Below are 15813 nucleotides of genomic sequence, written 5' to 3' on the forward strand. Positions count from 1 at the left end.
GTTCAGTACGCGTTGTGATTTTTTATTTTAAAAGTGTTAATCAAACGAGTTGCAGTGACGTCATGGTCGAGTAAGCAGCAATGACCGCTCCAACCCCTACATTAGAACATTACCTTTTTCGACCCAACATAACCACTCGCTTTGCTGTTTGATAGTTTTCTTATTTTTCTACCTGGCCTCAGGCACTTTATAGGGGGCCTTGGAAAGCTGGTTTTCTACTTTGGAGCTTCCTAAGGCGATTCACAGCCTCCTTAGGTGTAGGGTCCTCAGTAAGCAACTCGAGCCTGACCTCATGGCTAGGCCAAGGGGACCTTCCGCCTGTATCTTTGTGATCCATGGAAGACAGATCCCCTGGGAAAAAAGCCATAGCTTTGTCTCCCCCCCCCCCCCCCCCGTTCATGTTGACACCAGAGATCCCGGTGGCAGGAACGAGAGCTCTTACAAGCCCTTTTGTAAAAATAAAAAGAGAATACTGCCCTTCTTCGGGTCCTCAACGAGATGTCGAGTAAGGTTTGCAGGAGGGTGAAGATTCAGGAGGCAGCCACATATGACCCTTCAGACTATGCTAGACGAGCAGAGCGGTGCAATGAAGACCTACGAAGCCAGGCTGCTGGAACCTGAGGAGGCTTACATCAGACTGGACTCTAAGGGACGGGAGTGCCAAGTAAACCATACGGCCTCCCGGAGGGGGTCGAGGGCAACGCTCCTCAAGATGCTCTATCCTACATTCGGCTACATCTGCTCGAAGCTCCGGCATTCCTCTCTACAATTGGGCCATCACCACCTACACGAGTCGGCGCTGCGCTGTGACCACGGCGTGCCTCCACGCGTGCCTATCGACGGTCGTCCTCAAGACTGCCCGCATCGAACGCGAGCTCATCTCATTCGTATGGCATTGCTTGCTTCCCGCAGAGCAGACTCTTGTCCACAACCTGTCTCGCATAGATGTAGCGTAATAAATGCACATCCTATACCGTCGGTATACTTACCTGCAGTTGCGGGCACACGCCCATAGGGGGTGCCACCCTGAGCTGGGGAAGGACAGAGAGAGCCAGGCCCCAGGTGAGGGGTTGGGGGGTTCTTCCAGAGCCCCCTGGAAGGTTCTAGAGAGGGGGCGGTACCGGGGGCGGAGAGCCCCCGAGAGGTGTATTAAAGGGGCACCTCTGGGACAGCTCGGGGCAGTGCTCCGAAGACGAAGAACAAAAGACCAGCCTAGCTAGGACCCTGGGACCCGACATCCTTATAAGGGTCGGGGCCGAGCGCGGACCAGTGGTCAGGACCCGTACCTTGGCTGGGTCGGGTCAGTTAGCCTCCCCTAGGGCACAGATAGCCAGAGGGCTGAGAGCCAGGTTTGATCAGTGCGATGGCACACTAGCCCAGAGGCTGTACCTCCCTAGATAGTGGGAGTCAAGGGGAGTTCTGTTCATAGTTACAAATAAACCGTGTTGCCTCTAAAGACGTCTCCAGTCTCCGTGGAACCCACTACATATATGTATTTTTATATTTTGACCACTGTGTGATAAACACGTTGCCTGCGTGCGGCGACGCTGGATGCTTTTCCCTCTTCCTTTTCCTCATCCCTTCACCACAGAATGAACACGGTAACGCGGTCATGCATCTCGGGGGGGGGGGGGGGTCAGACATTTGTGACGATGTGTGACGAGGGGGAGGGGGGGGTTTGAGAAATGTGACGTCACATCAAAATGCGCAACTTTAAGTATAGAATTGTTATAACACTAATTGTTATAACACTCCTACAACATCAGTGCAGCGCCACGCACTACAATGACAATAGTTGAAGCATGTTTTATTTTCAAAATGGAAATATGGTTTTGGGGGGTTGCAGAGCTTTGTGACGTCATATTTGAGGGGGGGGTCTGACTTTTTGTGACGCCGAGTGACGAGAGGTCAAAAATTGCGTGACGTCATTTATGGACGGCCCGTCAAGTGAATGGCAAAATTGGTTTCGATTTACGTTGTTTCACTTACCGTCGTGTTTTTCAATGTACTAAATCGAGAACTTCAGTGCTTGGGGGATTTTGGAGCTGGCTCACCGCCTGGGCTGCTGCTGCCTTCCCACTCGGCTGTGGTTGCTCGAACCTCCGAGTCGTTCATAGCTCGTGGCTTCTAATATCGGAAGGAAGCAGTGATCGTCTTTGTTCGATGGCCAAGAGCTGCTGCTGCGAGGATGACCGGAGTTTGCGTGATGATCGTTTATGCTCCTGGACACGAGATCAGCAAGGTGTGATGTTTCATTTGTGGGAGTTGCACCGCCTGTACGCGATCAACCGTCGACGCGCCCACCCGGGCCCCACGTTTGCCGTGAGGCACCATGAGGGCCTCCCCGACGGCCAGGGCCTCTGCACGGTCGGAGTGGGCAGAGGCCGGCGTTCGACTGGTGGTTTGAAAAGAACACGGACAAACATTCGAGCTCACGCTTTTGCTTTGGCATTTAATCACATCCGAGATCGAAATGTGGCAAATCGCATGCTAATCAGGAGCAAGTTGGCCCAGGGATTGAGAATCAAATTTGCATGTGAAACGGTGGTGCAGGACTCGATTCGAAGGTGAGTGAATACTGCGCGGTGGTGCATTGCAAGTGGACATTATTATCATCCAACAGTGACCAGCATGAAGTATGGTCAAACTAAACCTGACATCCAACATTACGTGGCGAGATGTTCATCCAGTAGTGGAAAACGTAACTTAAAGTAACCAAAATAACAGAAGATGCATGGAAAATAAATCGGTTTAATTTTGTATATAAACGCGTATAACTCATGTGTACATGCTTGTAAATATACGATTCAGCTAAAAAATGTTAAACACATTTACACAAAGCCGCAAAGACATCAACTCGCTTAAATCTTTACCATTACTCCAGGAGCTCAGAATTATTTCCCAAGTACTGTGTATACGTGAGCAAAGTTACGACCATTTACGAAACAATGTGAAAACGTGTCAATATTTTGTCAGAAATTATCTTTGCACGTCTAAAGGACAAGAGAAGCTGTAACGAAATGCACATTTGTAAACGATTAAACCTTAAAATTTTCTGACACCGACATTTTTTCCAAAAACATTCCTTGTGTGATTGCACAGAGTCCGATGAGGGGTGGGGCAGCTGTGTAAAAAAACCTGAGGTGAAATTCTCCGTTAAATCGACGATTTAAACAGCAACAGCTCGGAAAATTTTATACTCTGTTCTATGCAGCTGACCGCTGCCCCTTCATACAGTAAATGGCATCCTCACAAGAATAAGTAACCTAACATCCGTTGCAGGGAATCCTCTCGCGATAAAAAAATCTTCCATTTGCCATCCATCACGAGACCCCAGCGGGTATCACCGTGCACAATCATACTTCGAAGCTCTTGCTCGGATTCCCCAGAGCTTTGCCCTCCGAGTGGCCACCATAATGGCCCACTCCAACAGGCCAAACCTGGCACAATTGTAGGTTTCAACTATAATACACGTTTTATGGGTTAGATCGTTTAAATATATAAATGTGTTGTTAAACCCACCACCACCCGACAGCCAATTAGTAAGGTTTGTCACGTAAACAGAACATGTCAATTCGTTACTTGTACAGTCCACCAGTGTGTTGGAGAGCAAAGCCACACCATTTACAATCCAAGTACAACATTTCGCCAGCACTAACTAGCTTCATCAGGCGACAGCCATCTCTTGTGAGCACTTCTTTCGCGAATTGGGAGGGGAATCAATGAATGCATATGACTATGGGTATCCATTGCCGATTGGGTTATTTATATGTTAATCAACACACATTATGCATGCGCATTAAGGAACGAGGATTCTCCACGAATCTGGCTGTCGCCTGATGAAGCTGGTTGTAATTACTGGTGAAACATTGTACTCAGATTGTAAATGTTGTGGCTCTGCTCTCCAAGACACCGGTGTGATGTTACTAGTAACAAATTGGCACGTTCTGTTAATGTGACAAACCTTTCGAATTGGCTGTGTCGGGTGGTGACGGGTTTACCGACACATTTAAATATTTATTACGCGATCTAACCCAAAAAACCTGTGTTATGGATATTGGTCGCGAAAGCCTACGTGTTAAACTGATTTTCAACTGTTAGATCAGTGGTAGCCGATATGTGAATCGCGATCCATGGGTGATCGCAAAAGATTTTGATTGTGGATCTCGGGACAAATAGGAATAAACACCTCTAATATAAAGCAATTATTGTTATAGCAGATGGCAAAACAAAATCCCCGACTAAGAATTAATGGATTAATAATATATATTTTAAACCAATAGATCGCACTAGCACTTGGCATGTCTACAGTGTTCTATTAGTCGGTTAAATCCATCCGGGTAACTGTTGGTCATATATTGCTGGTAGATCACGGAACATGTTGAGATATACCAGAATGGATCACAGTGCTTTGTGGGTTGGACACTGCTGCGTTAGTCAATAAACACCACCGATTTAGTAACCAATATTTTTGTGAAATCACCTTCATCACAAGGGGGTCAGTGTCTTGGCTGGCAAAGAAGTGGGGCATAAGATATCCTAAACCTTTCATACATCTTGACGCGTATACACCTTAATTGGCTGATTGTACTGGTTGGCAAGGTAAAAATTCTAAATTAAAAAAAAAATTGCGCTACCTTTTGAACTGCTGCGACAGGAGAATGAAGAACCGGTGACCTCTGGATTGCAAGTTCAGAGTGCAAACCGTCTGTTACTTCAGGGTAGCATTTCTCATAACCGCCACTGCTTTTTTTCAATTGTTCACCTTTGCTTGCGAGCACAATGTACACTTAATTAACTCTGCAGATGTAAAACCCAGAGTGTGTGCCCACTCATGCACCTCCTCCAACATCTTGTTGACACCGCATCCACGATACACTAGTGCTGTCTGGGTTTCTTAGGCCGGGGAGAAGGCGAGCCCCATGGGGTGGACTCTGCAGGGTTGTAGCCTGGAATCTGTGACAGCGGACACACAAATGGCACAAACGTACAACGAAGATAGTCACCCAAATAAGCCTTTAACAGACTGTGCTGCTGTTAGGCGGCATGGCCCACGAGGGGGTAAGTGGCCAACACCTCTCCCCAGTGCTGATGTTTACACACTGCACCAGGTACTCATTTAAGAAAGAGTTGACCTTGGGTAGGCAAAACAGCAGTTCAGATAAACCTCACTGGTGTTGGCGGTGAGTGGGAATTGGGTTGCCGGGTTCATAGTGCAGCGTGCTAACCACTACACCAATGCTCTCACACACACACACATGCGAGTATTTCCAACACAAGTGATACGTTATTATTACACTTATTAACACTGAAAAACTTCGCCAAGTCTGAAGACTTTTTAGGAACAGGGGGAGAGAAGATGACAACTCCACACAGTAACACTGTAGTTGGGAATCAAACCCAGTTTTCTTGCTGCAAGACGCAAGGGTTTACCAATGTGCCACCCTGCCGCCCATGGCGATACGTAAACTACCTTAATACCAGTTTCAACGCATGCTTCTTTTTAGATATGGGAGGAAACCAGAGAACCCGGAGGAAACCCATGCAGAACAGACTCATGGAGTTTTGTTAAGAAATCTGATATCTACCAAGGCTCCCACACCCTGACTTAGCTTGGTATCTTGAGAACTCGCATTCATCAACAACAGCCCCAAACGATCATTAAAATAGGTCACGTTTCAGATAATGGCCCTTCTTGTGCAATGAACTAGGGCCATAATAAAAATCTATTTTATACAGCACCTTGCATATCAAAATATCTCAAAAAAGGACTGGACATTAAAAAACTACTCAAGTATAGATACAAGCCAATAGAAATAAAGTAAAAGCCGATAATAACAATAATGACAGTGATACTGACACTTTACACAGCATGCAAAATGCAATGAAAGCTAATCATAATGATTCCCCTCACAGTAATAACCAATCAGAATCCAGGAAAAGCCAATTAATAACGACGTTTTCAAGCTGGATTTAAACACACGGACAGTCACAACTGATATAGGTAGGGATAGTGTCCCAAAGTCTTTGGATATACAGTCTGTTCTATAATCCGGTAGTTGCGTACCTCAAGAACACCGCGTTTTGGAAAAATCGTGTTATAATAAATAATATATTTAATGGGGTAAAGCGCAGTCCGCAATAACGCGTGAGATGCGTAACACAGGCTGAACAAAGACTAAGGAACGTGGGTAGCATCTAGAAGCATCCAGCAGCATCCCGCCTTGTGTGATGCTACGCCGAGGCAGCCGTTACAACCGCTTATTCCTACTCGCACGACGTAGTTCCATTCATTCAACAGAGTTATATCCAGTTTGGATCCGCTTTACACAAAAAATGCGTTCCTTCATACATTCATCATCGCGTGATATCCAATTTGTCAGTTATAGGAGGTATAGGACAACAGACTGCAGCTCAAAATGCTAGCTATAGATATATTTTTTCCATCCAAGACCGGAGTTTATATTTTATTCCTGTGTTATAAGGGTATTACGTTCAGGGGCTAAATGCCAATGTATGGGTCTGATAGCCACGGGAGAGCCTCAGGAGAGAGTTTGTGTCATCTTGCCACCCCCTCCATTGAAGGAGCGCAGACTACAGTGGTGTAAAATGTGGTCCATAGTATGGGTTGCATGGCCACAATCGTACAGTAGCTTGTTTTTAATGCACTGCTATGTATCTGTATGAGTCTCTATGAATCTCCAGGAATCATAATGGCTCTCTCTGTATCTCCTATGTATCTCTGTGTCTCTATGGGTTTACTATACGGTCCCACAGTTTGGGTTGCATGGCAAAAAGCGCTATGCTGTGGCTTGTGTCATTAATTTTCGGCACGCTGACGTTCCGATGCGGCGAGCGTTTGTTTTTTGTGCACTACTGCTGGCGCAGCAAGCAGCAACAGCAGCATGGTCACAATACAAATCGGTGGTATTCCGAGGTTGCGCGTCGCGCCGCACGGTAAGTACCTCCGGGCGGACGAGGTGCATGCGGATCCGCTGGTGCTGCAGGTTGGACGAATCCAGCGACACGCGCACGCACACGTGGTCGAACATGTTCAGCGCGATGCCGTCCACGCACAGCGTGGGGCCCTACACAAAACACAAATCTCCAATGTAGCCTTAACAGACTGTTGGGGCGAGTGCTGTTGGCGAGGAGCACAGATGAAGGCCGGCACGGCACACAAGGGGGTGGGTCGCCAGCGCCATGCCCGGCCGCCTTTGTCTCCCCAGTGGCGATGTTTACACACCGCACCAGGCATTCAATTGAGTTCTGAGTCAACCTAGGGGAGGCCCAGGACCGGTTCAGATAATCATCACTGGTGTTGACCGTGCGAAGGAACCGAACCCAAGTCGCCGGGATCGTAGCGCAGAGCGCTAACCGCTACACTACTGCTGACTGCTCTCTGCCAAGTGCCCTGCACACAAGCACGGATTGACGTAAACCCAACGTTATTATTCATACTATTACATGGGTCACTCAGAAAAGCCTCACTGATTCTCAAAACGTTTGCATTCAAGGTCACTGCTACGTCTTTGTAAAAGGAGGCGAACGATTGATATGTGCTCCCCAAATAAGTAATTTGCATGTAATTTGCCAACCTTGGACCATGATGCTGGCACACGAATAACGTTACAGGATCTTTTAACGTCCACTGTTAAAGCGGATAGCCTGTAAATATTTTACGCTTAATACACACCACAGTATTAACCGGAGTGGCCACCGAGTTTGAAACGCAAACCTCCACAACACACAGCGAATGCAATACCGCTTGGGCCACCTCACCGCGAGTTGAAAACCAGGCATGAGAAGCCGATGGCTGCAATGACCAAATCAACCGAGGGATCGTGATGTGCGGGCCAGCCAAGGAATTTTAAAGCCTTATTTGGCCATCATTAAGGAGTAGATGCAACCCCCCTTAGGTTATATGGAGTGTACAATTGCAGTTAAGAACATACCTAAAATATGGCTGCAAATGTTGACCCTTTTGAGCTTCTGGTCCAAATTAGGCTGTGTGCATTATCCACGCAGAGTGACAATGTAATGCGGCATGCAAGGCATGCTGGAAAGGACCGGATCCACTAGTCACAAATGTGCTTTTTGCCATCTAGAGATCACTTTTTGCATCAACTACTATTTCCCTCATTTGTTTTTATTCTACAAGTACTTTTCTGCCCTTCGAGTTTCTCATTGTTTACAGAAAGCATTAGATTTTCTCTATAATTCTTCCGGATCTGAGGGATTTTACTGTATTTTTAATGTGATGTCCTCTCCGTGACAATACAGGCTCCGTCATGGCAGTTATTTCCAAAGCATATTTAATTGTGACCGTTTTATATTTGAAACGCATTTACATCATTTAATTCATTTTCAGTTTATTTTGGTATAGCCCTGTGAGCCATCCGGCTCTAATGTATCCAGCGGTGTAACTTCCTCTGTAATAGTCCACACTGCCAAATGGCAAAAAAACAGAGCTTCGTATCTCACTGCGTTCTTCCACCTTAAACCAAGTGTCTGTGTATCTGATAGAAACCTAATCGTAGAGAGATGGTCAGGGGGCTTGGGTCCCAGTGCATTAAGCCAGTCCTAGGTTTAAAGAGGAATTCAGCCGTTCGGGAAATGCCAATGCCTCCCGGTTAAGTGAACACATGCCCTACCTCCTCGTCGAAGGTAATGTTGAGCTTGAGATCTTTGGAGTCAAAGAAAACCGTCCCCTCCAAGCCGTACTTGGGAATGAGCACCACCACGGCGTTCTTGCGCACAAACAGCACGAAGCCCTCTTCGCTCACCACTCCCTTGCTCTTGAAGAACAACTGAGACCACAACAACAACAGCCGTTAATCACCGCTAAGGGGCCAAGAGCAGACACACGCGCATCACTTACCAAGCCCATAATTATTTAACAAAATTTAAGGTAATTTTCCACATCCCCCCGCTAATTTATTCCAGTTGTGCTATTGGCATCATGTCATGGGGATTATTTTGAGTTCAATCGTGAAGGTACAATGTCAATTGTATTGACTATAATCCTCCATCACCTGACAGAGCCAATCAAATAAAGTTGTCACATCATGGGCAAATGTGCCAAGTGACTAGGTTTTTCAGCAAACACAGAAGAATGCTGAAAAGCAATGTCAAGTGTAGCCAACCAGTACAGCCACGGCACCACCACACGTAAGCGTGCGAATAGAAAACAATTGATTCTTACTACACCCACAATACGATGCCTGCTTTCGTGACCTTAAAAATGGTTTTCAAGAGACGAATGGACGCATTATCAGGTGCCTAAGCACACGCCGTGCAAGCTCCACGTGGCCCACACTTCCGCCTCCCACCTGCATGTGGAAAGCTACAGACGAGCGTTGGGCGTACTGCGCCATCTTGTGGCGGTAGTTGAGATTGTTGCAGAGCTGCTGCTGCTTCTGCTTGTCGGTGAGCGCCGGGTACGTGGGGTCGGCGCCCACGCACACGGCCAGCAGCCGGTGCACAATCACATCCGAGTATCTGTAACGGTACAGGGAGACAACAACAATATTCACATTTGTTGTAGCCTCTATTTAATATGAAGATTAAATTTACAGTAGATACAGGCTGCGGTTAGGCCACGAGATGCCAACGGAGCAGCGGTATTAATCCACCAAGCACCGCGATTCATTCTGGTGGATCTCAGCGGGTTTCACGATCCACCAGAAAGCTACGCAAACAATGACTCAGATGGATTTAACGCTGTGATAGAATACTGTACTCTGGCCATACCACGTTCTAGCACCATCTGCTGGTGGAAATTATCTTTGTTAATGTATGAATTTAATTATTTGTTGAGGATTTTTTATTTGTCAACAGATGTAGCACAAATTGCTGCCTGCTCATATCTGTGTTCTTATTTAAGATCCACAACAAAATCGTTAGCGATCCATGGCAGAATTGTATTTCACTTTTGGCCGCCGCTGCAACACGGCAATGGATTCTTGATTCTGCACGTGGAACACTGTCACCCTCCTTGTAGGCGTTGGTGTTCTCCGGATCCTCTAGTTTTTCCCCAACACAAGCCAAACAACCATTTAAGGAATTGGCCAAACTTCCCGTTTATAGGACCTTTTGGAAAAATAACTCAAAATCTGAATCTTTATCCTGGAGAAATCCGATTCGCGATAAAAGCTCGTTTTGACAGATGTCCAGTAGGTATATGATAGGAGTGCTAAGAAGAGGAAAGGTAAACAAATCAGTAAAAGTAAATAATAGAAAAAAGATATACAAGTTGTATGTTAAACTTAATTCGCACCGTACGTAGCCAACCGTGCTAATTGGAGGTGTGCCGTAATCACAAGTTAACATTGCATAAGTACATCAATTAATAAATACATTCCTAAACTTGGGAAAGGCAGCACAGTCCCAGACCACACCAAGACAACAACATAGTCCCCTCAATAATCGCGAAGGTCGATTTCACGCGTGTGCCTGACGCCAGAGCACGTCACCGTCGAATGGGCGACGTGAAGTGGGTGTAGATGGCGGTGGCGAGCCCGTAGTGGTGGGTGTCGGGCTCCATGCCGGAGCAGAAGTAGATGGCCTGCATCATGCAGCGCGTGGCCAGGATGCGCAGCAGAGTGTTGAGGTATGGTGGCGCTCCCGGCACCGCCGCCCGGTCCAGGGACTCGGCCAACGCCTTAGCCGAGTCCACCTGGATCTCGATGTTCTGCGCAAAAAAATCGGGCACACCGGCGTTTGTGAGGTGACTATCCCGCACGTGGCTTGTAGTTCAGTGCTGGGGAAGCAGCAAGGGTTGTGGTGTATTGGAAAGAAAACGTTATTCAGCGCACTTCCTGTGGGCATTCAGGTTTCCATAACCTGGCTTGCCAGGAGAAGGCAGTACAGCAAGTGGATTAATCTACATCTGGCACAGTGCCTGGCTGCCTTCCAGCGTTGTCTGTGGTTCGTCACACCTTTTGAGTTGTTCTGCCTCTAAGGGCGAGTGGAAACTATACGGCTACATCTCAAGATAAAGGTAAAAGGTGCAGCCCTGCAATTGCTCGCTCAGGCCAATACTGACATAGTTTCAAGACACCTCTGCTTCACAGTAGGGGGTAGCACATTCCCACCCATTTTGAGCATAATGTTCATCACAATAAGTCGACCTGATATTTCAACATTTCAGTGCTGGAATTTATCTAAAATTAAATACAGTACTACATTTATCGTGATGGTTTTTTGTTGCTTATTTCTGTGGAGTAGCTGGGAAACGAGCCGAGTCCTTCAACTCCCTACACTTGATAACACAGTATGTTCAATGTGGCTGCTGGATTTTGAAGCCAGGGTCCCAGCTGTAATCTCTGGGTCATAGGGTGACCCAGGTGACCGTTGCAAATGAGACTATTTTGTTCTCTTGAGTTCTCACCCGGTTAAACCAAAAGACCTCAAACAAAAATTTGAGCCACCCGACGACCTCTGAATTCCTTGCGAGGAGGATGATATTGAAGGAAGGTTAACAGCAATCTAGAGACAGTAGAACCCCTCTTAAAGACGGTAATTGGTTCCACGAACACGAGCATTAAAGGATTTGGTCATTAAGCGAGTATAGGAAATACGTGTTAAAAGCTTAATTCGTTCCGATAGCATCGAAAGTTTCCCTTGTTCACCCAAAAAACGTACTTTATAATATTTAAACAATGGATATTAATACATAAAGATACTAACATTATAAACACATCATATTAAAATAAACACTGTTAATAAATGCATGAATTCATTTTGATTTAAAACTTTCGTGACTGCAGGGATTCATATTCTTGGTTCTTTCGGTAAATTCACGTAGAAGGGAAACAATAAAATAATAAAAATATACAACAATAAAATTCTCACGACGTTTCGACTGCAACACAAGCAATCATCATCAGGTGTGAAAACCACAACAAGAAAATTTGAAAAAAGTGGCGGTTATTTTAACGTTAGCACCACGGAGAGAGATTTGATAAGCCATTTCGGGTCTTAATTGATTGATCACGCTTAACGTGGCTGTCAGAACGCATCCATTATTTTTTGTCTCCCCCCTCCTCTTTTCCGAACATAGATGGACTCGTCCATCTGAACAAACTGTCAAATCTCTCTCCGTGGTGCTAACGTTAAAAATAACTGCCACTTTTTTCAAATTTTCTTGTTGTGGTTTTCACACCTGATGATGATTGCTTGTGTTGCAGTCGAAACGTCGTGATAATTTTATTGTTTTATATTTATTTTATTGTTTTCCTTCTACGTGGCATTAATTCATATTTACTGTACCTACAAGAGCCCGTCGTTAACAGGGAAATGGTCGGTTAAGCCTACACATTGAGCTCTATGGAGGCCCGTTGTTAAGCGATTAGTTAACAAGGGTGGTCGTTAAAAGGGGTTCTAACTCTACCTTTGATTTCGCCGCCTTCACCAAGATGTCGTAGTTGGAAGGCGGAGGCGCCGGGTGGCGTCGGAGCAGCGCACACTCGGGGAATTCGCCTACGATGCGCTCCGCCACGGAGATGTTGGCGAGCAACATGAACTCCTCCACCATCGAGTTGGTCTCCCTGTGTACACGCACCAGTTTCCGCCACCACAACACATCAACCACAAGGGTCAAGATTCTTTATCTTAGATTATTTTGCTGATAATAAATTTCCCACGTGATAAGCCACTTTGTTCAGCTATCATTTGTGGTCAGGGTTTTACTTGGTAAGATAAAAATAGTTTAGTTTTATTTGTATATTTGTTTAAGTTATTTGTTTACCTTTCCAATACTTTGCAATCCTAACGTGTGCTTGTATTGTTTGTTGTTGTAACGTTGTGACCTGCCCCAACTGGACATCTGTGAAAAAAGAGCTTTATAGCTCATCGGATTCTTCCAGTAGAAATATATATTTTGATTCTGATAGAGAGATCTGCACAACAGTCGGATTGCAGTCATGGGAGGTGTCTTGTTGACGAGACTCACTTGAGTTCCTTGGTCTGCAGGTCGATCGGGTCGTGGGTTTCGCTGTCCATGTGGAATCGGACCTCAGGGGATGCCAGAGTCAATGCCCTACGGGTGGAGAAGGGACATGAGCGATTATCATGTCCAGCCAAAACAACACAGAATCTTAATATAAGACACTTCACAAACTCAGATATTTGAGTTGAACATGCACAGCTCGTTAAGTCAATCCACTGCTGGATGAGGGCCGCCCTATGTCATACGGGTCGTGGGGTGGTTTTACCGTACTTAACCGTGGTGGTCAGTACGCGTTGGCAAAGGTGGGGGAGCACAGACATGGGAGCATTAAGAAGAGTAAAACAATTTATGTCACTGCATTGTCCTCTATTGCCCACAATGTAGCCCCGCAGCAGCCTGTAACACTCCAATCTAGAAGGATGTTATTAACCAGGTAAAACCTTAACTTCTTTATTGTTGCCTTCATTTCCGCATCTCCAGCTTCTTCAGCCTCCCACTCCCAGCCCCACTTACTTCCCCCCCCCCCCCGGCATTTTGCCGTGCTCGCCCCTTTAATCCCTCTAGCAGCACCCCACTTCCCCTACCCCACACCCCCCATCTCTATCTCTCCCCCCTTGCTCCCCCCCACTCTCTTACCTATATAGCCTCTTGTTACAACAGCCCTTTTTTGCCCACTTTAGCAATTGTTTCTGGCTGTGGTTGTCCCACCTGAAGAAGGACGCTTGTGTTGCGCCCGAAACGTCGTGATTTAATTTAGTTGTTATTTTATTTTACAGTTTTACCTACGTGACTTTACCGAAAAAAACCAGAGTATGAATCCTGTAACACTTGTTTGTGCATGATATTCACCCAAGCCTCATGCATCATGGGGTCAAAAAAGCAACAGGTGCAGCCTTGCAATTGCTTGCTCAAGCCACTGCTGGAAGAAGGGGGCTCCCATAAGAGGCGGCCCCTCTAGGGATACACCCTTTTACAGTCCCTCTCAATGTATTTTAGCCTACTCTTCCACGCTGGCCGGATGTCTTAGAGGACACGGGAGTAACCACACTTTACTGCGCCACAGGCGACCTGCCGATCGACTAAATGCGGTGCACACATTAATACGGCTCATCGCTCCAGTGGCGGTGGAGGGGATGAGGATCTTGACAATGAGTTACCCGTTTTGAATGCGCCTCTGCTTGAGGATCTTGGCCAGGGAGTTGAGGCCACGCAAGCTGCTGGTGACCGGATCTTTCCGCCCAGCATCGTCCATCATTAGCTGAGCCTCTGCGTACGTCAGAGACGCCTGCGGGGATACGATGAACACACCACGGGTGAACCATGGGGTCCTCGCAATTACACAATGCCCACGCCTGATCCAAGCCCAAGCCAGAACTCAACAGATGTCTACGTGGCTCCCGATGACCACTGAGGGTTACGCTCACCCAAAGAAAGTAAAATTGATATATTTTTTTAATTCTCAAAGCTGGAATTTAACCAAATTTAGTGCAATGTAATTTGGTGGTCTTTCGTGCAGTGAGTTTAACACGTAGGCTTTCGTGACCAATATCATCCATAATACAGGTTGTTTGGGTTAGATTGTGTAAATACATAAATGTGTCGTTAAACCCGCCACCACCCGACACAGCCGACTAGTAAGGGTTGTCACATAAACAGAACGTGGCCAATTCGTCACTGGTACAACACACCGGTGCGCTGTACTCGTGACGAATTGGCATGTTCTGTTTACGTGACAACCCTTATTAGTTGGCTGTGTCGGGTGGGGGTGGGTTTAATGACACATTTACATATTTACACGATCTAACCTAAAAAAACAAACCTGTGTTTTGTGCAGTGATTGTTGACTGGACAGAGACCATCAACTCACTACTTTCATGTCCTACCTCGCACCTCCGATTAGCACAGTTGGCTACGTACGGTGCGAAAGAAGTTCAACATACATACTACCACTTGTGAACCCGTTTCATCTCGCTACACTTGTGAACTCAGAGGTGCAAGCTCAACGCTCTGACCTCTCAGCCATCCGGAAACCTCAACTGCACTAACATAGCAAGGCACCGATACAATACACGTGAAAGCAAACGAGAGTTTTACAAAAACTGAACGTCTGTGGGGGGGGGGGGGGGGGGGGAATCACCTTGGAATTGATGATGCTCTTGGTAAAACGTGTGCTCACAATCTCAGCCTTTGGAGTCATCTCCCATATGCACGAGAACGCCAGCCTGCACGCGCACAGCACATGCACCGTCGCCATTCACCGTCGAGTGGCAGAGTCGTCGACATTGGAGTGGTGCAGGGTGTTCACTCAGGAAAGCCTCGCAAAGTCTCGAGACTCTTTTTCAGGAGGGTCTTGCCAAGTTTTTGGTAGTCGAGTCATTCTTTCAGCAGCGGGATGTTTGGCCAAATACCGGTTTGGGTTGTTACAAATTACTCAACTGGAATATATATGTAGCAACCATTGTTCGACTGCAAAAGCTTTGCAGTACCCTCCCGAAGTTATGAGATTCAGTGAGGCTTTCCATGGTTAAGGATCATAGTAGTAATAACACGTTTATGTTAGCGATGAGAGGAAACCTGATAACCTGGAGTCAACCCATGCTAAATAGGGGGAGAACATACAAAATCTACATGGAAAGGCAACCAAGTCGGGCATCAATCTTAGGCCATTCTTGCTGTGAGACATGTGTTACCATTGTGCCATCCTGGTTTGGCTGCTTATGTATGTACACATGCTTGTGTGGATCTGTACAATGACACTTAAACAGTGCCACGCATCATGGGATTACATGTGCACCTGGCAACAACGCACGTTAGCTGCTGAGTATGGGTTGCAATGTGCACACTCGCGAGTTCACAGTTGT

General features: G+C 46.4%; 1 protein-coding gene across 1 annotated transcript; it reads right to left on the reverse strand.

Moving 5' to 3' along the window:
- Positions 1-2731: 2731 nt before the first annotated feature.
- On the reverse strand, positions 2732-15206 carry LOC142923293 (exosome complex exonuclease RRP44-like). Its single transcript, XM_076064337.1, has 9 exons — positions 15090-15206; positions 14110-14237; positions 12956-13042; positions 12395-12551; positions 10476-10693; positions 9333-9501; positions 8655-8810; positions 6966-7088; positions 2732-4956 (listed from the first exon to the last, which is right to left on the reverse strand). The coding sequence occupies exons 1-9, from the start codon at positions 15204-15206 to the stop codon at positions 4879-4881; spliced, it is 1233 nt and encodes a 410-aa protein (XP_075920452.1). The 3' UTR covers positions 2732-4878.
- Positions 15207-15813: the final 607 nt, after the last annotated feature.

This window comes from Petromyzon marinus, unplaced genomic scaffold, assembly GCF_048934315.1.
Source record: "Petromyzon marinus isolate PM22_M1 ecotype Great Lakes invasive population unplaced genomic scaffold, UKy_Petmar_22M1.pri1.0 PM_Scaffold_397, whole genome shotgun sequence".
NCBI lineage: Eukaryota > Metazoa > Chordata > Hyperoartia > Petromyzontiformes > Petromyzontidae > Petromyzon > Petromyzon marinus.